Source organism: Gigantopelta aegis, chromosome 2 (assembly GCF_016097555.1).
Source record: "Gigantopelta aegis isolate Gae_Host chromosome 2, Gae_host_genome, whole genome shotgun sequence".
NCBI lineage: Eukaryota > Metazoa > Mollusca > Gastropoda > Neomphalida > Peltospiridae > Gigantopelta > Gigantopelta aegis.
The window spans coordinates 24978744-25006060 of record NC_054700.1 but is presented as its reverse complement, the minus strand read 5'-3'; the positions used below and the strand labels follow the sequence as shown (position 1 = coordinate 25006060).

The 27317-nt window shown below is 37.2% G+C and overlaps 1 protein-coding gene across 1 annotated transcript in view; it reads left to right on the top strand.

Annotated features, from left to right (window-relative positions):
• The window catches only part of LOC121387833 (deleted in malignant brain tumors 1 protein-like), an 80437-nt gene extending 60348 nt beyond the window's left edge, over window positions 1–20089 (top strand). Inside the window, exons 31-37 of the mRNA XM_041519062.1 lie at window positions 11046–11152; window positions 12394–12601; window positions 13618–13950; window positions 14881–15013; window positions 17140–17381; window positions 17748–18068; window positions 19341–20089. Coding sequence (XP_041374996.1) covers window positions 11046–11152; window positions 12394–12601; window positions 13618–13950; window positions 14881–15013; window positions 17140–17381; window positions 17748–18068; window positions 19341–19714 — 1718 coding nt within the window. The 3' untranslated portion in view covers window positions 19715–20089. The remainder of the gene's footprint in view (window positions 1–11045; window positions 11153–12393; window positions 12602–13617; window positions 13951–14880; window positions 15014–17139; window positions 17382–17747; window positions 18069–19340) is intronic.
• Window positions 20090–27317: the final 7228 nt, after the last annotated feature.

Genomic DNA, 27317 nt, shown 5'->3' with positions numbered 1-27317 from the left:
GTGTCCAACTCGGTTGATGCAATCGTCAAGGCGGGGTAGAGGGTAGGCATCTGCCTTGATGAGTTGATTCACGCGACGTAGGTCAGCGCACACCCGGAAACTGTTATCTCCCTTTTGAATCAGAATAACAGGTGATGCCCACTGACTGTTTGATGGTTCCAGAATGTCGTGTTCCAACATGTAATCTATCTCTTTTTTTAGTGCTGCACGTTTTACAGGATTTATCCGATAGGCATGCTGTCGAATCGGTGTAGCGTTGGGTTCCAAGCACACATCCTGGATTAAAGTATTGGTAACCGTTGGAAAGTCCTGACAAATGGAAACATTGTCTTGTATCAACGTAGTCAGCTTTGCTCGCTGGGGGCTGTCAAGGTGCTGTAGATAGGAACTCAAGTCTGCTAGAATCTGGCTGTTGGTTAATTTGATCTCCGCAGTCTTGACGTCATCACAGGAAATTGAGTGACTCTCAATTTGGACAGGCAACACTGGAACTATCGGCAGTCTGTCAAAATAACCTTTTAGCAAATTGATGTGACAATACCTACTTTTCCTAACCCTATCAGGAGTGTTTATCACATACCCTGTCTCATTAACCCGTTTGTGCACAACATAGGGGCCGAAATACCGGTTCTGTAATGAACCCCGTTTAATGGGAAGGTACAGCAGCACTTTATCCCCTGGTTTAAATTCCCGACTCTTAGCCTTCCTATCAAACACTGATTTTATTTTGCTCTGAGCATAGCTCAGATGCTTCCTAGCCAGTTCGGTCGCCTGCCACAACCTATCTCTAACTCTCCCTACATAAATCAGCAGGTTTTCGGCATTATCCTTGTCTAACCAACTATCTTGTACCAATTTGAGAGGGCCTCGGGCTGAATGCCCATAGACCAACTCAAATGGGGTGAATCCTAAGGATTCTTGCTTAGCATCCCGTGCTGCGAACAACATGAAAGGAATTGACTGGTCGAAACAATGGCAGCGGAGCATACTTTTCATGCTCTGGTGGAAACGTTCTATGGCGCCCTGGCTCTCAGGGTGGAATGCAGCAGAACGAATCTGTCGTATATCTAACATAGACAGTACTTGCTGGATTAACTTGCTCATAAAGTTCGTACCCCGATCGCTTTGAATTTCACCTGGTAAACCCGTGTACGTAAAGTACTTAAGCAGCGCACTAGCTACAACAGATGCAGTAACCTTCCTTAAGGGAATCGCCTCTGGAAAACGCGTAGTTAAGCACATAATTGTTAACAAGAATTGGTTGCCTGAACGCGTTTTCGGTAATGGCCCCACGACATCTGTCAACACTTTTGAAAAGGCTTCCGCAACTATGGGAACCTTCTGCAGGGGATAGGGAGGAATTAGCTGATTTGGTTTGCCCACAGCCTGACACACATGACATGACATACAATGCTTACTGACATCTGCAAACATTCCCTTCCAATAAAACTCTGAGGCAAGTTTACTATGAGTTTTATTCCGCCCTAAGTGGCCAGCAAACACGTCCTCATGTGCTTACAATAACAATGACGGACGGTACTTAGACGGCACCACAATTCTATATCTTGTCACACATTCCTCACTATCAGGCACAACCTTTTCCACACTCTTATTCATTAACACTCCCATGTCCATATAATACCCTGACATCTGATCCTCCATCTCACCCTCAGTTAACAATGTAGTGCGAGCTGCCAACAAACTTGGATCAGCCCCCTGCTCTAGGATTAACTCTTGTCTATTACAAGGTAAGTCCCCCCTATCAAACACAACTGGTTCATTTCCCCTCTGCGGGAGATCAACAGGTTCCACCACATTTAATTCCTCAGTTGACTTATCTACCATTTTACTGATAACCTCATCCACTCCAATTTCATGACTCACACACGTATCAGACAAATCACAAATATCCTCTGGGTCTCGTGCTAACCTACTGGCCATAGCCCTAGTCATTACACACGCAGGATATCTAGTCTCATCAACCTCACACTCTTCTATGGGTAAAGGGCTGTCTTCAATTAACAATTGGTCACATTGCGGCTGACAACATTGACTAGTCAAATCATTACCCAACAAAACTCCTATGTTTTCAAAAGGCAAGTCCTTCACAACACCCATAATGACTGGTCCCGTCACAAACTTCGAACACAAGAAAACGTTATGTAACCGGACAACCACATTTTCTCCAGTAACTGAGGTTAAAGCCAAACTACGTCCTGTATCTGAATTTTCAATACCAGCTAAACACTTTGACGTTATAAGCGACTAACTACAGCTTGTGTCTTGATAGATTGATATTGCCTTAGGACTCAATTCTTGTTTCACATCACAAACCATACCAGTGGATACATACGGGTTTACTTTCTCTGCCAAGGGACTAACCATTAACTCTCTCGCTAACGGAGCTGACCTCACTAAACCGACCACTTGCGCATTATCGCGTTTGCTTTTAAAACAGTCCCCGACAAGATGGTTATCCTTTTTACAGTAACTGCAAAGTGGACGAAAAGTTCGTGCATTGACTGATAATGCAGGCTTATCCTTACTTTGCCCACCAGGTGCATTCCTTGCCTGACTAGCTGACCAACTAGATGACTCTCCCCGATAGTTACTTTCCCGGGAAAAACCTGGCTGAAATTTCTTCTTATCACCATGTTGTATAGAGCTACCCTGTACTGCCTGAGCCTTGTGTATTAACACGTAGTCATCTGCCACTATGCCTGCCTCCTCTATCTTTTTGACATCACGATCCTCTAAATGAATACGTAAGCTAACTGGTAATCCATTTTTAATGTCCTGTAAGATCAACAACTCCCGTAACTCGGTATATGACTCTACCTGATGAGACACCACCCATTTATCAAACATCCCTGCCTTCTTAGCCACAAACTCACTATAAGACTGACCCTGCGTTTTTCTCAACTCGCTATACCGTAAACGATAATCCTCAGGCCGTAATTCATAAGCCCTCAACACTGCAGCCTTAACTAGGTCGTACTGACTTGCTCGCTCATCACTCATTGAATTATAAGCTATACTAGCCTTCCCCTTAAACTTAGACACGGCTAACAATGTCCACTTAGACTGCGGCCAATTTAGCTGCTTAGCGGCCCGTTCAAAAAGTTGGAAGAACATATCTACCTCCTGGTCGTCAAATACAGGCACTGATCTATAAGCCTCCGACATGTTAAAACCATTTCCTGCCTCTCGTCTAACTTCTTCAGTATTCAACTTTAACTCATGTTCCACTTTTAATTTTTCTAACTGGAATTCTCTATCCCTCTCTTCTCTCTCTCTCTCTCTCTCTCTCTCTCTCTCCCTCTCTTCTCTTTCTCTATCTCTATGTCTATCTTCTCTATCTCTTCTCTTTCTCTCTCTCTCTTCTCTTTCTCTCTCTCTCTCTCTCTATCCCTATCTTCTTTTTCTCTATCTCTATCTTCTCTTTCTCTCTCCCTCTCTCTATCTAATGCACGTTCTTCTCTTTCGTACTCAAGTTTTTTAAAAGCTAATTGTTGTTCCACACTTAACTCATTTATCTCTATCCCTGAAACAATCTCACTGTCTTCCATAACAGGCCTATCACCAAAACCTTCCTGGATAATAATTGTCTTTATATCACCTAAGGTTTTAGCTGATGTTAAATCAATTTCTCGCTCACCCGCGATTTCAACTAATTCGGCCTTACGTGCTCGCTTAATCTCCACTACACTGAGCGTAGGCCTATCCAGCAAATTCTTATCCATGTTTAGATATGACGCACTTATTATTAATTAATTTTCTAGTGAACAACGTTGCTACTTCTAGTAAATTTGTAAAAATAATTTATAAAGCCCCCATTTACAAACAATACTTTTTTAAATATGCATGTCCCGTTTCAGATCCGGGACGAGCACCCCAATTTTCTACTCCTGTCACGGGGATTCTATAATACCCGTAACTGAATGAAACACGATTATCCAAATATCTCTCCTAACTGTATATCTATAAGATCTCTCTGTAACGGGCGGTTAAACCCTAGTATGGCTCGTCTCTAGGTATGATCAGAGATACGATCTTATATAAGTATATATTATTATAGCACGTTGAGTTCACTAGAAAACACAACAAAACACAATACACTATTGAATCTGTATTAACCTACGCTGACAAATGTACAGCCGTAGTAGTTAATTAATAACAACAATAATAACAACCCAGAACTGATCACTTAATTAGTTAATCTCTAGGTGTCTAGGTTACACAATATGCGAAACACTTCACCGTGACACAACACCCACACGTGTGATAATTGAGAAACGCTTCTAGGAGAAGTTAATTAATAAAGGAATTACCACTCTATTCCTAACTGGTTAATTTTTAATTAACCCTTACTACTCGTTCAGTAACGTGTGATAATTGAGAAACGCTGCCAGGAGAACTTAATTAATAAAGGAATTACCACACTATTCCTAACTGGTTAATTTTTAATTAACCCTTAACTACTCATTCAGTAACCTTGTAACACAGAATTAATACTGGTACCTATCACAATAAAGACAATAACCTACAGTTTACCTAGGTCTTCTAGGATGACTGGCTAAGCTTTATATGACCAAATACTCGTATAAATATAGACCAGTAAGACTACGATTTACTTCGTCAGATGACCGAAGACACTGTCTAAAGAATATTGGTATAATACAGTATTAAAATATTTAAAGTCACATCAATCACATCAAGGTTATACAACAGAGCAGAAATAAAATATTTACCAAAGTCCAACGGACTACGTTCCCTGCGAGCCGTCCTTTTTCGTTCTCCCCGATCTCTCTAAACAACTAGCTATTTATTATAAAATCAGAAATCGCCTGGGGGTAAATCGCGGCACCGAATCTTATCATCTGATATTTCCACCGCGACCAAGCGGTATTTTTTTCCTCAGATCGTCAGACTTAATGTCGCCAGTTCGCTAGAGATTCCACGGTCGCGCGGAGGTATTACGTAACTACTGGCCACATGGCCTCCACACCTAATCTGGGTGTGTATTAGACGACCATCGCGCAGAAGTATTACGTAACAAGTTGCCCACCTAGCTAAGTGCATTTGGAACTGCACACGGTCTTCTAAAACAATTAATAACGCCACAGGCGAAAAGAAATTAAGAGCATGTACCGTCACACTCACGAATGTTTAATATGCTTATGTAGATTATGTGCTAGTGTATGTTTTTGTATACAACACCATACAACGTTTTATTGCAGAGCCAAGTACTTTTAAAGTATCTAGTTACGATTAGTGTCTCTTTTATATGACAAGGCACACTCCAGCAGCGCATGTTATGAGAGAGAGAGAGAGAGAGAGAGAGAGAGAGAGAGAGAGAGAGAGAGAGAGAGAGAGAGAGAGAGAGAGAGAGAGAGAGAGTTTATTAATTGAACAAGATTATATTTTAGGGATTGAACTTATTGATTGACTGAAATTTAGTTTGTATTTATCACATTATATACCATTATCTTTCTAGACCAGTTAACCCAATCTAAAGGTCTGGGAAAGGGACATCGTGACATCGTTGTTTTAAGATGTTAATCTTTGTTTATCTCAGTTTACCTTTGTTTACATATTTTTTCTTTCTTTGTAAAACACCATATTTGTTAATACTTTCAGCTCTCACTTATCTTATACTTTGTGTAAACTCTATTACCTTAATTCTAAATTATTACCTGTATTGTTCAAACAAGCTGAATCCACTAACATCCAACTTATGCAAGCATGGAAAATATAATATCCCCGCCATAAATCCGCCATGGCCCTTTTTTCTAATAATGACACTTAACTGCCAGGGACTAGGAGATCCGGTAATCGATGACCAAAAAAAGAAAAGACGTATTAAATTATATAAAATGCCAGAACTTTAATATTTATTGTTTGCAAGATAAACATTTTTCGATGGAATCAGAACCATATATCCAAACCCAGTGGAGGTACAAATGCCTTTTCAACTCGTATTCCATAAACGCTAGAGGAATAGCTATTTTTTTAAATAATAACTTTGAATATAGCATACATAAAACTAAATCAGATGGCTCCGGAAATTTCTTTATTTTAGATATTACAATAGATGGAGAAAGAATAACATTAATTAATTTATATGGTCCGAATTCAGACAATCCCGATTTCTTTCAGTTTATATTGGAATGCATTGTAGATTTTGACAATGATAAATATATTATATGTGGAGATTTTAATTTAGTACTAAATCAACATTTAGATACAAAATATTATTTACATGCTAATCACCCAAAAGCTCAACAAAAAATAAATCATCGAAAATATGGAACTGTTTGATTTAAAATACCCATTTAGAGAATTATATCCAAATCTTCGAAGATATACATGGCGAAAAAAAACACCGCTCAAACAAGCTAGACTAGATTTTTTTCTTATAGCAAATAATTTAATGCCTGCTGTAAAGAAAGTAATAATCGAGAATAGTTATCGTTCAGATCACGCCGGAGTAGTTTTAATTTTAAAATGTAATCAAATGAAAAAGGTTACTGGACTGTGGAAGTTTAACAATTCACTTCTAACAGATAAAGAGACATTGGATATTTCATAGTTAGATCCATTAATTATAGCTATTCTGTCAAAGAAATGTCTCATGTCCAAAAATTAGGCATAATTATTTGCATCCCTAAAGAAAATAAACCTAAGGAATTTCTTAAAAACTGGAGACCTTTAACTTTGTTAAACTGTACTTATAAAATGGCATCTGGGTGTATAGCTAACAGAATAAAGCAAGTACTAGATAAAATTATAAACAAAGACCAAACTGGCTTCATTAAAGGAAGATATATTGGGGAAAATATAAGACTAATATACGACATTATGTATTACACTGAAACACATAACATACCTGGGTTGCTGTTACTAGTAGACTTTGATAAAGTCCCTTCATAGTACGCTAAGAGTTCTAGATAATTGTGCTCATACTTCAGGCTTATAAATAAATTATTCAAAATCAAGTGCTATCTGGATAGGCAGTAAAAAGTTTTCTAAAGATGTTTTTCACCATACTAGATGGAAACTAGACTGGGGGGTAACTGAATTTAAACTACTTGGAATTAAATTCGCAGTCATGTTAGAACATATCGGTGAACTCAACTATGACCCTAAAATATTGGAAATGCAAAATTAATAAAAATATGGTCAGTGAGAAAATTAACTGTTTTAGGGCTAGTCACGGTTCTAAAAGCCTCAATAATACCGAAGTTAACACACCTTTTAATGGTATTACCAAACCCAAACGAAAAAGTAATAAAACATCTGAATACATTATTTTTAAAATTTATTTGGGAGAATAAACCAGAAAAGATAAAACGAACATTAATAACACAAGACTACAAAAATGGTGGTATAAAAATGATAAATATAGATAACTTTCTTATAGCTTTAAAATGTGTATGGGTTCGAAGATTGTTTCAAGAAAACTCAAAATGGATAACCCTATTTAAATCAGTTACAGGTATATCCACAAAGGATCTAATCTTATATGGGGATAATTTTATTGTTCGTAAAACATTGCACATGAAAAATATGTTTTGGAAAGATACTCTGGAAAATTGGGCAGAAATACAACAAAAAATAATGTAGAAGACATACTTGGAACAAATATATGGCTTAGCAGTAAAATATTAATAGATCATAAACCATTTTTGTATAAAACCTATATTGGTAAAAGCATTATTTTTATAAACGATTTATTAGACGAAAATGGATTTAAAAAAAAATATATGGCCAGTTTGTTGAAAAATACCATATAACTACAAATTTTATCAAAAATGCATCATTAATAAATGCTGTCAAATCATTTATATATAAATTAGATCAGTTAAAAGACGATCATTTTAACACAGTGAAAAATTCTATATACCCTTTAAAACTGCAACTATTATTAAAAAGTAAAAAAGGGTGCAGAGACATGTATGACATTTTAAACTTTCAGTATGTAAAGCCAAAAGGACAGATAAAATATAGTAATGAAGGCTTTTTATTCGAACAAACTGACTGGGAAAAATATTATGCTTTACCATTTCGATGTGTGAAAGATTCTAGCCTTCGATGGTTTTAGTATAGATTACTGCAAAACATATTAGCTACTAATACTTTTCTATACAAGATTAACTACACTGATTCTGATATATGTAACTTCTGTAATAATTTTCCTGAAACAATACAACATTTATTTTTCGATTGCGATAAGGTACACACTTTATGGGAAGCAGTAACAGATTGGATATTTACTCGAACAGGAACTATAATTCATTTTAATAAAATTATTATAATGTTTGGTTTGATAAATAATAATAAAAACGATTTTATAAACTGGTTAATAATTAATATAAAATATTATATATACAGTATGAAAATACAAAAGAAATGTTTAAGTATTAACGCTGTGCATGGCATAATGCAACAAAAATTTGAAATTGAAAGATATATTCTTTTAAAAACTTGTAAATACGATGTATTTAATAATGAATGGGCAACGTGGCAAACACTATTTTATTGAGACTTAAATATAATCTAGACATGGAAACAGCTTGTTTGAAAACAAAATTCAGACTACATTTTAGAACAAATATAATTCTTTTAATTTCATCTCTTCCGTATATATTTCTTGTAGATGTGGGTACATCTGTGAATATATGTACATGTATAATATATATGTGTATGCATTTATGTATGTGGGTATCTCTATGAATATACTGTCATATATGCGCAATTATGCTGTTCCTTCTTTCGTTTCTTATTTCTTTTTTCTTTTCTTTTTATTCTTTTCTTGTTTCTCTATCTTTCTTTTCAATTTAGGTCAGTGCCCTAGAGGAGTTTAAAGAATATTTCTTCATACTAGATATGTCTATGTAATTACCTGTATATGTTACTACTAATATATATATGCTATGTATTGTAGTAGTGATATAGGGCCCCAACCCTAACACTACGTATTCTTCTGGGACAATAAAAAGAAAAAAGAAAAAAAAGAAAGAACGTGCTCTAGTGGTGTTGTTAAACAAAACAAACAAACTAACAGTCAGTAGGATCAAACTACCTATGGACCCATTCTCTTACTTCACAACCAATACCCCATGACTTCGAGGTCAAATCCGTGGTATGTTTGACATCGATCAATGTGCTCTAATAGTGTCGTTAAACAAAATAAACTTTAAACTTGATGGACACTAACTTTGGTTAATCTACAAACATGTAACACAATACAGGGTGACTTTGAAATGAGGGAAATCAAGTCAAGTGATAGAGCTTAACGTGCACATTCAGAACAAGTTGTTGTAGCGCACGCCTGTCATGGGCGCAGGTGTCGGCTCCTTCGTCCAGGACAGGAAAGGGTTTGGGGTAGGTGGAAGGAGGGACCGCTGGCATGTGCAAGAGGCCACCAGCAGTCCGACCAGCGTCAGTAGCGGGTGGGGGATGAGTGAAATACATACTTCCACTTAAAATAGACTAGAGCTCGTCTCCATAACTGTTACTTCTCAGACGTACGTGCGTTTTTAGAATTATGAAAAATGCATTTTGTGGTATTGTAAACACTAGGATAAACTAAAAACGCTTCGGTTGTTCAGAAATGGATACTATAATCCTGTTCAATTGTTTAGACCCTAAGTGTTTTGCAAATGTTACGTTTAATTCCTATTCAATTCTTGTTTTCTTTACATTTACATGAAAACAAACCCAAACCCCGACAGGTTTTATATACAATTCATCATCTAAAATGCACGAAGTTGAATTATTTCCATTTTACAAAAATCTCTGTATGTTTTCAATGTGGTTCGTTCTCCTATAAATAACTAAGGCTATGTGCATAAGAAAAACATCACTCTATAGGCCCCAATGTGTTTCAAACTAATGTTCTTTTCCACCTTCCTAGCGGAATATAGTGTAGTATGACATATATTTAAGAAACAATTTGAAAACATAAATCAATAAACAATTCAGGCGCGGATTCAGGCGCGGAGTCTAGGTGACACACACCCTTTATTTTTGTCAAAGAATATATATTAAAGTATACACAAAAAATGAAAACGTATCCCATCCACCTGTTCAAAAGCAACAACGTCGAAAATAATATGTTATTGACTATCGACTTGATATATACAAGCAATGTTATCGTATTTTGGACATTCAGGGCCGTGTTTGAGGGATGGGCAAGTGGTGGAACCCTGAAAAAGTCTGAACAATAGCCTTTTGGTTTACAAAATTACTTTGCGCATTACAAAAATACACCTCCCCCCTCCCAAGCACCACCATAACTACTATAGATTTGACCACAAGGGATTCCAATTAAAAGAAAACAATCGTGGAAAGGACCTAACACTGTGGACTCTGTAACACCCCGACCTCGTGTAAGCTGATTTTTGTCTGTTACTACACCCCAGTTGTGTTAGGTTAGGTACGGTATGTATATATATAATTTATAAAATAAAATTCAAATAAATAATGTATTGGCAAAATGTATTCAATATACTGCATGTACATGGAATGGTTACATGTATTTTTACGTACATGTTTAAAGAAAAGGTTAGACAAAGCTGGTACACATTTTACATTCCAAAACATTCATAACCTTAAATCAATGAAACAAGCTATAATGGCCTTCACGTAGCCTCGTATCCTAATCTTTTGTTATGCAAATAGCCGTAGTTATTTATAGGAGAATGAAACTGCATTGGAAACATACAGCGATTTTTGTATAATGGAAATAAGTCAACTTCGTGCATTTTAGGTGATGAATTGTATATAAAACCTGTCGGGGTTTGGATTTGTTATTATGCAGATATAAAGAAAACAAGGACTGAATAGGAATTAAACGTAACATTTGCAAAAAACTTAGGGTCTAAACAATTGAACAGGACTATAGTAATCTAAACAATAAAATGTAATAAACATTTGATTTCAATAATAAAAATGACTTTAATATTGAACAAGATGCAATAGTGTTTAAAAACTAGGATCTGTCGCTTTAACATTAAATGAAAGTTGCGTTCTTGTTTCAGTACGACTGAACCTGGGCTTGAACGCCAGCCAGGGGGCGGTGGAGGTGTACGATAACGGAAAGTGGAATGCTGTCTGCGATGACGGGTTTGACAACAATGACGCACAGGTCATTTCAGATTGATTAAACTCTGAAATTTTTACTAACATAATCATTAATAGTTTTCAAAAATTCATCAAACTGATCCGCAACATTTTGAAAAATACATTGTCAGACATATTTGAAAAATACAGTCGGACATATTTGAAAAATACACTGTCAGACATATTTGAAAAATACAGGCAGACATATTTGAAAAATACACTGTCAGACATATTTGAAAAATACACTGTCAGACATACACTGTCAGACATATTTGAAAAATACACTGTCAGACATATTTGAAAAATACAGTCGGACATATTTGAAAAATATACTGTCAGACATATTTGAAAAATACACTGTCAGACATATTTGAAAAATACAGGCAGACATATTTGAAAAATACACTGTCAGACATATTTGAAAAATACAGGCAGACATATTTGAAAAATACACTGTCAGACATATTTGAAAAATACAGACAGACATATTTGAAAAATACGCAATCAGAGGTGCTAATATATTTGAAAAATGCACTAGGATCAGTACTAATATTAAAACCACAACAAAAAACCCCACTAAGAAGATCAATAATATGTATGTATATATATATATATATATATATATATATATATATATATATATATATATATATATATATGCTCAAAGACAAGAATTAATACTTTAGAAAGATCTTCTTGGATGCACTAGGACAAGCATTAACATAATATTATATGTAAAATACACAAACACTAATATTTTTGAATGATGCTGTAACAAGTACAAACTCTTCAAAAATACAATACAAGCACTCTTTAAAATCCACTAACACAAACGATAATGTATATAATTATATTTTAAATACACTACAAGCTCTGCCCTAATATTTTGAGAGCGCGGGACGTAACCCAGTGGTAAAACGCTCGGCTGATATGCGGTCAGTCTAGAATCGATCCCTGTTGGTGGGCCCATTAGACTATTTCTCGTTCCAACCAGTGCACTACAACTGGTATATCAAAGACCATGGTATGTGCTATCCTGTCTGGGATAGTGGATAAAAAGGATCACTTGCTACTAATGGGAAAAATGTAGCGGGTTTTCATTGTCAAACTATACATCAATATTACCAAATGTTTCACATCGAATAGGACAATATGCTCCAATTGTGTCATTAAACAAAACAAACTTTAACTTAATATTTTCGAAAGAGTCACGCGCGCGCGTTAATTAATAACTTTTATCTTATTTTATTTTAACAACAATTTCAGGTGATTTGTAGGACTGTGGGGTATGGATTTGGTATTGCCGTTCCCGGGTCCAAGTATGGCAAGACTGCTGGTCCTGTTGGTGTCACACAGGTCCAGTGCCTGGGCAACGAAGCGAGCTTTAAGAGATGCAAGTACTCGAGGAGCACCGTGTGCAGTGCGGGAACATACGCGTCGGTCATGTGCAGCAAAACACAGATCGTCGATCGTGGTGGGTTGATCTTTATGTTTTCGTAAATTGAGAGAGACATGGTCCTTACCACTGTATATACGGGAGGGGTGAGCAACTCATATTAGAGTGTGTCTGTGCGTGGGGGGGGGGGGGGGGACCCACACTATGTATGTATGTATGATAATATAAAATTTAAGTTTAAAAAAAGGTTTGACTGGAGGGGGTGGGGGAGGCAACTGCTCCTTACTCAACATATAGTATTTCTAAGCCTTTTATGGAACTTATTTATAAACCATTTCTGGTTGTATATATATCGTTCTGAAATTTCTCATTTTAATGTTTGTAGGGTCTCAGAATCATGTTCTAACATGACTATAATAACACATTTTGATTTTTATACACAGTTTTAAAATATACTTATCTTTGCTATTCGAATTGTATTGTGCTTTTCCCTAGAGATATTTACACTGTCTAAAATGTAATCATATTCATATACTTAACTTTGTCTGACACCCGGTAGCTTTTCCTAACATGTTACCATGTTGTATATGAGCAAAGTAGTCCATGTTGCCATTCATTTATTTAATTTAACTAGATTTCCATGGTTATATCCTATAAAACGTTTAAACAGGCTATTCCTGGCGATCACCTCGGTTATCTGTGCCGTCTATGAAGGACTGTGGATCAGTGGTTAGTTGTTGGACAGAATTCTTTGTCTTACACCTTAACAATGCAGGCGCGAGTGCCCCCCCCCCCCCCATCCCAAAAATGCTGTCAATACATTTTTTCAGAGGATCATGTCTCTCGACCCCCCCCCCCCCCCCCCCCCCCCCCCCCCCCCCCCCCCCCATAAACTTCGCTCGCTGCAATAAGTCGTTAACTCTTGGAGTGGCCGGTATTGATATTTAAAGCCATTACAGCCAGTCACTGAACAACTAGACCACCATCACTGATTAAACTGCCAGTGTTCATGATAAAGGTTGTTTGGAGATAACAGTGTAATTTTAATACGTACCTGTAAGTAAATACTTTAAAATCATACTATTTCCTTTCAGGATGGAAAATCACCATAGCTCAGGATGACCGACTTGCTCCGAACCATGGCCGCCTGGCTGTCAACATAAACGGGATATGGGGTTCTGTGTGCATGGCGAACTTTGGAAAGACCGCCGCTAACGTGGCCTGCAAGGAGCTAGGGTACGCCGGAGGGGTGTCGTACCGCGCCTACTACTCTCGTCAGACCCTGCCCTTCATCATGATGGCAGAGGTCACGTGCACCGGAAATGAACAATCGCTTAAGGACTGCAAGTACCAGTCGTCTACATCCAAGTCTTGGTGTGATTACTACGCCCCACGAGCAGGCGTGCTGTGTTACCAGAAAAATAACAGTAAGGGACCTTTTTGTTTGTTAACACTGAGGGACTAGTTTTTATCAACACAAAGTATGGGACTATCTTTTTATCAATACAAAGTAAGGTACTATTTGTTATATATAAACGCAAAAACATTTCCATCAACTTTCACACAATTAGATCACAGATAACGTACCCATTGTCCGCCCCATCCTCCTACAAAATGTTTAAAAAATAAAAATAAAATTCAACTTTGTTTGGGGTAAGAAGAAAAGTCAAAGTGTTAAAAATAACACAAACAAAATAATACAAATTTTGTGTCCAATTTAAAAAACAATCTGCTCAGAAATAAATAACTTGTCGACAATTCCATAGTATAAAAAAGGCATTCCCTGTGGGAGGGACTAGTCTAAATTATATTAAAACATACCGAGGTCAGCAATTGCTTCTCTGTGTTCAATGTAATCTGTTATTTCAATAAATAACTTGTCGACAATTCCATAGTATAAAAAAGGCATTCCCTGTGGGAGGGACTAGTCTAAATTATATTAAAACATACCGAGGTCAGCAATTGCTTCTCTGTGTTCAATGTAATCTGTTATTTCAATAAATAACTTGTCGACAATTCCATAGTATAAAAAAGGCATTCCCTGTGGGAGGGACTAGTCTAAATTATATTAAAACATACCGAGGTCAGCAATTGCTTCTCTGTGTTCAATGTAATCTGTTATTTCAATAACAAACGTCGTCCAACTCATGTCACGCTCATGTGTCATCATTCTCACTTATTGGAGTTATTCCAGAGAAATTCATTTCTTTGATTCTGTAAATTCTCTCGGAGGTGTTTCAAACGCGAACTGGAGCCAGTTTAGCTCAACCAATGAGAACATTGATGACGACGAGGAAAAAAGATATAATGGTGACATTGTTTCAAGTACACACATTTTTATCTTTCTTACCCTTCAGACATCCGTTACCGCCTGACAGGGGAGGCGGCTAGAAATGACCGTGGTCGGGTGGAGATGCTGTACGCCAACCAGTGGGGCAGTTTCTGTGACGTCTACAGCAGTGACTCGTCCGTCGCCAGAGTAGCGTGCAGGTTAGGTTCATCGTTATGTATTTTTGGAACATTATGTCATGAATCATAACGAATTTGAGTAAACTTAAGTTATGAATCGTAGCTATTTTAGTAACGGTAAGTCAGGATTCATATATAGTAACGTTAAGTCATGAATTATAACGTATTTTGGTAATGTTAAGTTGGGAAGTCATAACGTAATGGAATTTTAGTAACATTAAGTCTTGAATAATAACGTGTTTTAATAACATTAAGTTGTTACTCATAACATATTTTAGTCAAGTAATGCTAGTGTCAGACTATCAACTGTCACTGGAGTTGACCAACTCGCTGATGTCACGACTTCTACGAAAAATCCAGTTGCTAGTCTGAGCACTCTTACAACTCGATTCTTGTCGTATACAACTTTTATGGAGTGGGGAAAATTACAATGCAACTGTCGAGGTGGCCAATTCCGTCGTGACAGTTCATATTCTAATCCTAGCATTAAGTAATAATTCCATTTTATAATTAGTTTTGTAATAGGCGTCTGGATTGGTTAAAATGCTATCACGTGATCTGAAAAACCAACGTCCATTCTTCCATGAACGTGAAAACTGCACTTTTTCGGTAAACAAATAAAAACAGAATGTTATTACTGGAACCACTTTTTATCAATTACGTCAAAAACAGAATCCCCGAGGATTCCATCGTTTCTATATTTATCAGAATATCGTCTGCACTGTGATTGACAGTGACAATTCAGGCTTTAAACGACTCCGGTTTTGAACTGAGACACAATGTATATGACAGGCTACAAAAACGAAGCTTCTATTAGAAATTATAGCAGAGAATGCCCAACAAATCAACGGAGAGATATGAGCGCAGCTTTGTCACCTTTGACAAAAACACCAAATCGACAACTTACACGCGCGAAAACACATACGCCTTCGTGCACAATTACGCGACCTGTCCTTTCCGAGAATAATATCACAATCACAAACTTCCTCTGAAATCCACACACACAGTAACACTAAAACCACTTTATCCCTTTCAAGTCAGTCTTCACATTCACTTTTCACTAATTCAACTTTTGACAACTGCAATTTTAATATAGTAATTGATTAATCTTCTAAATAATATGACGCTCTCCCTTGTTAATTCAAAATTCTTACTTTAACCGCTTTACAAGAAATCTTCCATTTAAGTATATAGATAGTTCATTTCTCAATTAATTATCGTAGATATTTTTGAAGAAAAAAACCTGTTTGCGTTATCAGTTGATGTTCAGTTATGTTAAATTTTATAACTTTTTATCCACATTTGATTCAGGAAATTAAAATTTATAAAACCTTATGTAAATCATTATAATAAATCAGAGATTTGACCCAAAAAAAAACCGAATGTAACTTTCTAAGGGAATTCCCTTATTTTTGTATTGATAAAGTTGTAAATCATTGTGGAATAGAGTTCGATTAGGGTTTTTTAATATAGTTTTGTATAATAGTAATATTAATGCATTTGGAATTATAAGAATTGAACGTTGTATTTTTGACGTATTTTTGATGATAAACACCAAAACCGTTTTACACACTGTATGAATGGCGTAGCGAATCATAACATATTTTAGTATTGTTAAATCATGAATCATAACGTATTTTAGTTACATTAAGTGAAAAATCATAATGTATTTTGGTCGCGATATTTCAAGAAAGAAAATGTGTTTTAAGTATGCTAACTGAAGAATCATAACATATTTGAGTGTATTAATCGAAGAATCATTCAAGCTATTTTTGGTAGTGTTTTTCATAGTGTTCCAGAGACATACGATCCTAAGAAGGAACCTTACAACAAATTCCAAACATAATAGCACTGGATTTAACAGAAAACAATATGATAGAAAAAAGGACGCGTTAGATCCACGCTTCTCCGATTTTCTTCTCTAATAGTCTACATTAGTGGCATGTTCAGGAGGGCCAACACTCGCAGACGATTAGATTGGTTCCAACGTATTGTAGCTATTCAGTTTAGTGAGCGACTACAAGCGCTCGGCCCCTGAACATGCATCAGGCATCATGTAATGTTTAATATGATTTAATAAAACAACAACAATGTACTTACTGGCTTATCGTTAACAAACATCCCTTTTCTTTTCTCGTGGATTGTAGAGCTGTAGGGTTCAAGGACGGCCTGTATGCACCGGGCGCGCGTTACAAATACACTGTAGACTCTACCCACCCTCACCCGCCCATCTGGTATTACTACCTGCGTTGTAACGGGAACGAGAGCACGATAACGGAGTGCACCAGTGACGGTTTCAACAACTCAGCCTCCATATACCGGCGGTACTGGAAGAGCTACTGTCAAAGACTCGGTCCAATGTCGGCCACCTGCTACAAACAGAGTTTGAGTGAGTATAACCAAGTCAAAGATGTGTATAAATAAGTTTTCATTTGTGATTTTTGAGTGGGTAGGATGCAGCAGGGTTGTGGAACGCTTACCAGCCCTGTATATTAGTGGACTTTCGAATATATTTTCAACTTGCACCCATACCCTACTAGAAATGCATGATTTCTGTATACAGAAGTGACGAACATCCACCTGGTAAATCAGTATACATGTAACATATATGATTTCTGTATACAGAAGTGACGAACATCCGCCTTGTAAATCAGTATACATGTAACATGATATGATTTCTGTATAAAGAAGTGACGAACATCCACCTGGTAAATCAGTATACATGAACATGATTTTATTGTATTTCTATATACAGAAGTGACGAACATCCGCCTGGTAAACCCCTACAGCAAAGACAAGAACATGGGCCGAGTGGAGGTGTTCCTGCGGGGTCCCAACGACTGGGGCACGGTCTGCGATTACCTCTGGGATGACATTGACGCCACTGTCGTCTGCCAGCAGCTCGGATTCGCGAGAGGCGTGGCGCCCCACCGGGCCGCGTTTGGCAAGGGAACCAACGTCTGGATGGACAACATGGGCTGCAAGGGAACAGAGTCGAGGATCCAGGACTGCCCCTTCAATGGGTTCGGGGTACACAACTGCAGAAACGAAAAGGACGCCGGTGTTATATGTTCAGGTAGATTTTACTGCTATTTTCAGACAAAAAAACTAAAATCCCCGCTAGTGATTATTAGTTCCCATAAGTTACTTTATGGGTATCCGTGATGGGGGTGAGCGTGATAGCTCTCCTTAAACAGCGAGGTCTTAGTTATCATTTCTTGGGAAGAAGAAATGTTTTATTTAACGACACTACGCACCTTTGTTATGGTTATATAGCCTAGGAATCCAATTCAAGATCACACAGACATGAAACCAGCTGACACCACTCTGTGGGCTACTCTTTTCGATTAGCAGCAAGATATGTTTTTATATGAACGATCCTACAGACAGGATAGTACATACCATGGTCATCAAGTTGTGGAGCATTACCTGGAACGAAAAATAGACCAATGAACTCACTATGATCGATCCTAGACCAATTACGGGCGTGTTACCACTGGGATACGCCCTGCCCAAATTATTTAAGCCTTTCCAGAATGGCTGTAGGGGGTAGTGGTGGTGAATGGGGGTATTTGTTTCTACGGATCAGAAGTGTTGGATGTAGCTCAGTGGTAGAGTGCAAGCTGCAGTGGGATAGGTCATAGGGTCGACCACTCTTGATGGACTCACTTTATTTCAAGGTCCTACCAACTGTGCCACAACACTGGTGCATCGAATGCTGTAGTATGTGGTACAGTCCTGTCTATGGCAAAGTACATATTCAAGATCCCTTGCTATTTTATCGGCATAAGTAGCCTTTGTGATGTATATAGGTTTTCTCATTTTCTCTCTCGACTAAGGGTCGAAATAACCATGTTAAGCGCCAAACAGCTGTAATTTAAAATATTCAGAGGTTGTCGTTAAACAAACATTCCTTTTCTTTTCAGATATCTTTGATCACTGAATAAAATTAAGAAAACAGGGATTCATTAACATAACAATTTCTTCTTAGAAAAGGTTCATAATTGGTGCCCCATGACCTACCTCCGTTGGATTATTTCTACAAAGTATTTAACAGTACACTATCGTTTCGTTTTCTTTTAGTAACATCTTATTAGTATTCAGCTGACGTGTTTTTACTATTTTACTGGGCGAAAATAACATTTTAGTATATGTTGAAAAGTTGGAACATTTTGAAGTAATAATATTTATATCACGCCACTCTCCCACCTTTTACATTTACCTGTCGCCCCAAAACACGACTTACTAACAGTATGGGTGACCCCAATATAAAATCCTGGTTATGCTAACTACAAAAATGGTCATTTTGATACTCCTATTAGCTATTTTATTTTAATTTTGTTCTTAGGTGTTTTGCCGTCAACCACTGTCCCAAAGACGAGTGCGTCGACAGCAGGCCCAACCAAACAGCCGCCCGTGACGCGAAAACACATCACAGCGCCCAGCAAGACGCCGTTAGCAGCCATCGTTGTGCCAGTGGTCGTCGTGGTCCTGGCTGCCATCGCCGTCGTGGCGTTCGTCTTCTACAGGCGAGTGTACACGCGTAAAGGAGACATGAACGTCAACCTGGTGGAAGACGACTCAGAAGCGACGCCAGGCATGGTGTCGTTCAGGAAAACCGGAGCGTTCTTTTCCAAGAAGATGGAACAGTCGTCGACGTCAGACGCAATGTGTATGAGCAATCCGTCGTATGACATCGTACACGCTGATGACGTTCAGTGAAGCAGAGACAGTTCTTGTGTATACTTTTGTAAATACAGATAGAAGCTAAATTATTACATTCAAAATATCAGAAATAAGTTCCCGTGTTGCTGAACACTGGCATAATAATTAAAATATCAGAAATAAGTTCCTGCATTGCTGAACACTGGCATAATAATCAACTCTGAACGATTCCGTTCGAACTGAACAACATAACTAATGTGAAAATACTCATCTTGGATATATTATAACAGTATATATTTACAATGTGTCTGACTTTGACATTTGCTTTTTTTAAACGTGTGTTACCATAGTAAGAGAGATAAACACAATGTTTTTAACAATGCTCATATTTTGTATACTATGTAACTGGATTCAGTTTATATTTTTGTTAAATTTTGTTTTTAAAAATGGAAACTATTTAGAGGCTTTGATATAATTCGTAACCCTTTTTAAAACTTAAATCTGGCGTGTCTGGGACTGTGTGTATGTATTATGTATGTATGTATATATGTGTGTATGTAGAATGTATGTATGTATGTATTGATGTATGAATATCCATATATTGTATGTATTGATGTATCAATATCTATATATTGTATGTATGTCGAGGTTTACTATTACATGCATAGATATTAACGCACTGGCGCAGGGGATAATTAAATCATTTCTGGCCTCACAAATTGTCCCATGCCGTTACTGGAACTCGAACCTATGACACCGAATCGCCCGCAACTTGCAGACTTGCCACGATACATTCTGAGCTATTGAGCTATCCCAATGTATGTATGTATGTATGTATGTATGTATGCATGTATGCATGTGTGTGATGATTAGAAATGACCGTGTACCCAGGGCTGTAACCTAATATATTTGGCGTGACAGTACAAATATATTCAGGGCAAAGTATTAAGCCCCATCTACACGGTCATACATTTATCCAAAACCATTGTTGGACTTTCTGTCTGCACGATGGAACATTCTTGAACTTTTGTCCACATTTGTTGCAGGTTTAATTTAAAAAACAAAAAATAGGTAAAAAAGTAAAACTGAAGGGAAAATATGATCATGTAAACATTTTAGTATATGTTGAAAAGTTGTAAGATTTTGAAGTAATAATATTTATATCAAAGTCAAATATTCAAATTAGGTGGTGGGCATGGCGTAATCCATGGGGGCTATGCACCCCAATCACATCGTTCACTTTTGTTTTCGAAAACAAAAGCATTAAGATTGATAAATATGTAATTCACTGTTCAAGTAACTTACAATTTTGGTAAAGTTAAGCACAGGAATTTATTAAAATGGGCGTGATATGTACTGTCCTGTCTGTGGGACGGTGCATATAAAAGATCCCTCGCTGCTAATCGAAAAGAGTAGCCCATGAAGTGGCGACAGCGGGTTTCCTCTCTCAATATCTGTGTAGTCCTTAACCATATGTCTGACGCCATATAACCTTAAATAAAATGTGATGAGTGCGTCGTTAAATAAAACATTTCTTTTCTTATTAAAATGGGCGATTTTCATAAGGGTTCCCAACCAGGTAACATAAATACACTGCATGTTAAGAAGGGCAATGTTAATAGAGGGAATTTTTAGCATGTTTGAAAATAAATTTAAAGAACTTTTTTTGTTTTAAATTACAAAAACACTCTTGTATAAAACCCTGATCATTACCACTCCACGGGTGTCTCCTTTCTGAGCTTAGCTACTGTTCTTTTCGTCTTTGTATTCATGTACTGAAATGTTAAAAAGGCAGAGGTTTTGGTCATGAAGGTTAGTCATTTTCATTACTTGGTGATGAGAACACGCGTTCTCCCCTTTGTGTTGATACTGCCATTTTCGATATCATGTGATGTAGAACTTTGGATACATGGCACATCTAAAGTGTCTGAATGGTTATAGGTGGGGACAAGCTGCAACATGTATTCAAAAGATGAACCATGCAGCTAAATCTGGCAACATGTTTCAGGTTGTCCCGCCTTGTCCAACGGTCTACACTGTCATACATTTGTTGCGCAACAAGTGGGGACATTTGTCCCAGCTTGTCCAACAATGTTTTTGGAGAAATCTATGATCGTTTAGACAGGCCATTAGAGAATCGTCTTCAGGTAAACGAAAAGGACACTTTTAAACTATAAAAGCAATTTTTCGAGTTTTATGAGAGAGCAACTCTCACATTCCACCTACTGTGGATACGACCCTCGTGAAAAGTATTAAGTCACACAATACCTGACCCATCGTCTTTGGATGACAAACCTGCGGTGATTATGCTGCGCTGTTAGGATTTTTAATTGTAGATGCTTTTATTATAAGGATTCTGTGTCATTTTAAAGTAAGCTTTTCTATCATTTTAAAACAAATATGGACAAGAGTAGGGAAGACGACAGTCCACCCACTCCATTCACCTAAATTCAACCGCTTTACTGCCAGTATTAGCTAAAACAAATAAAGACTCGTTATGCCTCAAATTATTTTAAAATAATGTCATTAACAACAAACAACTACGCCGACACCCACTTCCGAAGTCAAAGAAATTCCACTGGAATGTAAAAACAAACGGTCAGCTAAACTTAAGGAGAAAATGGACATAATATAATATTATGTAAGTTTATTATTCCAAGTAATCCTGTTATGTATTTATAATATACCATATGCTGATGATGCCTAAGATCGAAACAAATCCAGAAAGATAACAAATAATAGTATTTTAGTATACTATACATAATGCAATACTACCAAACAACGTACCGTAATATTGCAACAGCAATATTGTAAAAACGCTTACATTAAACTGGTTATTTAGGCAACAGGTTGTGAATATTCATAGCTGTATTTGTCAAAATTAGTTACGATGATCATCAGATCCAATGGTATTTTTTGCTACATGTGGTTATTAGAAATCAACAAACAAAACACAAACACATCTCTACTGGAACCAAACCAGATCAAACGGTCAGATAAAACATATATGTTAAAAACACCAGCAACACAAAAACATCAAACAAACAAAACCACAACCTCCCAAACAACCCCTAACCCCCAACAAAATAACAAACCCAAAAACCCAAACAGAAAACAAAACAACACACAACAAACAAACAAAACAATGTATTAACAAACTTTTAGGCCAGTGTTAATTGAATACAACTTACAGATGTAATATCTCAGGATGTAATACAATTATTATATTGTTTACATCACAAAACGCTAACTGTCCTGAAAGTAAATAGAAGAAAATATATAGATAAAACATAGCAGTTTCGCAGCTCAAACATTGTTCAGGAAAATAGTAATGATTACTTGTCTCACAATTTACAACACAAAAATATGTAAGTACTTCTGAAAGTAAACACCAAAACACACGAAGACCTCTATGCATCTGAAACGGCAGCACCCTGCAGGTCTAGATAGGTGTGAGCTGTATTGTCATAATCCACATCCACACGTGGGTTTTCTACTCTATACACTGGACTGTCGTAAGGTTTCAGCATCTGTTGTATCGGGTGGGCTTGTCACAAAGCGAACACTGTCCCTCACAATGGAGATGGGTCCGTGTGGGTGTCGGTCTTCTACCAGGTGTTCTGTCATCTCGTCCTTCTTGTGACGTCTGCGGTACCAGACTGTCCCCGCCACGACGCCGAGTGCCGTGAGAACAATCAGCACCACGGGGACGGCAATTGCCGAGGGCGGGATCACGTGATCTGGAGACGATTTTACGTTCTGTGCTTTAAAATGTTTGTGTGAATTCGTGTCAGTTGCAAGACCTGAAACGAACATTGTAAGGACTTCGTTTTTTGACATTTGTAACAATATCACTAGAACACACTAATATATTAATCATCAGCTATTGGATGTCAAACATTGGGTAATTTTGACAGTTGTAGTCCAGGAGCATTAGATTAAAAGTAGGTCAAACCCGGAAATAAATAGTACATAGCTGAATGTTTCAATATAACAGCAAAATATTATATTAGGAACAACAAATCAAAGCCTTTAAAGTTCCCTGGTGTAATTTCTTCATAACAGAGGTAAATGTCTAACAACTATTTTAGCATTTTCTGCATAACAAGTTTTTGTTTTCAAAAGAACATATTATCCCGTAAAATAAAGAAAACCCTCTATTAACTTGAAACTTGACAATGACATGGGTTTAGATACATTTTACCATATTATACAAGAATGTTTTCTAACATTAGTCCAAATCGTAGGCAGTTTGACTTCTAAGAATGTAATACCTTTTTTAAAAGTCACACCAGCCCACAACATTCATTCGTGTGTATAATTAGGACAAAATAATATAAAATGATTTCCATAGGTTAATATGAAAATACTGAAATAATTTTTTTTAATGACAACACTTTATCAAACCTTGACAGTCATTTGAGTGTAAATATTTTAAAAAGTAAGAGTAAATTTAACCTAATGTTATTTTACTTGTGTTGAATAACACATGTCGATAACAATACATAGCATAATAACACTAGCTCAACATGAACCTCCCCACGCATAGGGGCAGGAGGTAGTAGAGCGGAGGGTGGGTGGTTGGTGGGTTGCTGGTAGATCCATGCGTATAACATGCTGTTCCGCCGGCTCCTGGTTCGGTGCTGGTTCCGGGAATGACTACACAGGAACAGCCGCCAATGGTCGAGCCAACGTTAGTCTGAAGGGTCCTAATTGTTGGAAGAAAAGGTTCATTGAGGTGGGCCTTACGACGATGTTATTAGTCGGCTTGGAAAGAGTTCTAGTAGGTAGCACGTCAATCTGGCAGGGAGGTTGGTGACACTCTCGGTGTAGTCCTCAGTCAGTGGCAAGTTCAAGATTCTATGGATGATTCTAAACGTTTGCTGCAAGCTACTTCCCTCCTCTTGACTTGAGGCTGATCCTTCGCCAAGTTACTGCTAAGGCCGCCTGTATGTGGAACAGTCACTGGTATTACAGGAACAGGCCTGGGCACGAATTTTCGAAGCCATCTTAGCTACGGCATATCGTACTTAGTTATGAGCAAAATACGAATGTAGATTTAAGATACGACAGATTTTCGAAGGTATCGTAAAGTTCTCTTAGTGTGTCACGGTTTACGATATTTGTTGTAAACAAAAATGGGAACTCTCATTAAATGAAGATAGAAAACATGAGGTATTCTCGGTTACATCATCAAGGAAATTCCCTCTAAACTTGATATCGATACAGCCGACTTGGCAGAATGGATATTATGCCAGCGTCCGAACCCACGACAAGGAAAACCTGGGTTCCACAGAATTACACATTTTAATTTCGGATGAGGGGAAGACGTCCAACATTATTTTATCTTTTTTGTCAGGAGGACATACGATTTAGTTATGACATACGAGGGACATTGTACGATAAATATGACCCTCGTTATGCTGTACCTCGTAGGTAATAATGTTTATTATTACTGTAAGTAGTGAAAATTTGTCAATTGGGTTAAGTTCAGTAATATTTTTTTTATTTGAGTTTTCCGATACATTATTTAGGTGCATTTCACATTGAACAGCCTCACTTGTGTCTTCTTCAACAACCCCGATCAAGCCCCATTATATCGACTGGTAAATTTTCTGAAATAGGTGGCGTAACTGTCAAAGGTCACGGTTGGAAGAAAAAAAGAAGTTTGTTTTATTTAACGACGCCACTAGAGCACATTGATTGTCACGGTTGGAATACACTGTTTTAAAGTGGACATATCGATCGGACTTTAAACTTTTAGATCTGCGTTCAAAATTTTATGTCGAAATTACTTTCTTTTTTAAATGTTATTAAATAGTCCGATCCTCTCTTCTTTCTCTCATTTAATTTTTGAATGTCCTTCTAAAATGTTCCAAATTATATAAATATTCGGCCGAGCAGTCAATTATTTTTATTTTTGGCTTGTAACTTTCCTTTTTCTTTTTAAAATTTATTCTATTAACTTTTTTACTAATTGCTATTTTCAAAATTCTGCCCATTTTCAACTCTAACCCCCCCCCCCCCCCCCTTCCATCCTGAGTCAGACCACCGATCTTATCGGAGGTCGGACTCGGGATGGGCGTGTTCGAAACCCTAGTGGTATATGGGCACGTTAAACTAGTTATCATCATCATCATTTAAAGTTTTGACGGCAAAAAACCTCGATTTGACAAAACTGGGGAACTGTATCTTCGTCATTATCACGAAACTAGAAGTAAGGCGCCATATTAGTTTCTAGTCTACGAGAGATAAGAACCTGTTGTAGGATCTACGATATATTTACGATATTTTGGAGTTACGACAATTTCGAAAATACGCTACGACATTTGCCGCAGATTTACGACATATCGTGGCTCGAAAATACAGGTCCTGGCCGGCTCGTCGACATTCAGCTTGTCTTCCTCCGTGGTGACGTCGGCGCTGGTGGCGAAAACACTGTTCTTGATGGGGACGACAAGGCAGACGGAGACGGCCTCCGGCAGTTAAAGCTGCCAGTTTTCTGCCACATGAACCGACCCTGGCGGTGTTGAAGCAGTTGTTCTGGGGGCCGGCGAAGTAAACAGAGCCGTCACCAGCTGTTGAGCTGCCGGCCTTGGTCCCCTTATCCTTACAGGCTTAGGGACCCCATAAACAAAGATCAATGTAGCCACACTTCCACTACGATTAACTCTAAATTGAGTTAATACTTCGAAGATTCTGGTCATCGCCTCCAATGTGTGTTTGTGTTTGTGTATGTGTGTACTGTAGGTGCTGCGTGCGCGCGTGCTTACGTGCGTGTGTGTGTGGATCTAAAACGTTTGTTTTGTTTAACGTGTCGTGACTGGAGCACACTGATTTATTAATCATCAGCTATTGGATGTCAACAGGCTGTCCAACACACCCTTATGAAAAAGTAGGGCAACAGTAGGAATGAAAATAGAGAAAAAGTAGAACAAAACAAGGAAAACAGAAAACTTGGAACTGAAAGAGTACGTCGGAACATTATTCATGCTCATACTGGGTAAACGACTGTGTTAAATCCAACTGAGTAAACACTTAAACATGTTTTATGTGGTGCTCAGTTTGTACAAATCTGTTTATTTGGTTCTATTCAAAATAACAATAAGTAACAGTCACTTTATAAAGTTTTTTTAAATTGTTGTACACTGTATTAATCAATACACATATTTATATGTAATACACATTGTAATGTTGTTGCCCCAAGCTTCAAGCATATTAAATAACATGATTAATTTAAGTTTCCCATAATGCATTATAGAATTGATACATACACATATTATACGTTGTACTTTGTAATGTTAATCATTGGAAAAATGGTTAGTTACTGAGTATTTGAAGTAATAATAAACAGCTAACATAGAACAATTTGCATATTATTATACTTACTGAATTTGAAAACTTACTATAATAATTTACAAATTGTATTTAATTTAAACACTGTTACTAGCCTTATTTTTTCAGACACTAGATATTAGTTACAAAAATTTACTATAAAAATATCTGTAAACATAAAACTAAACATGTTAGAATAGCGTAGCTACTTGTCAATTCAGCTAAAATACGTAAAGTAATGCAAATAGCTGAAAGTAATGCTATCATTGTACAGCAGCATATTAACATTACAACACTCATGTTAAGTTTATTCAATTCAACAATC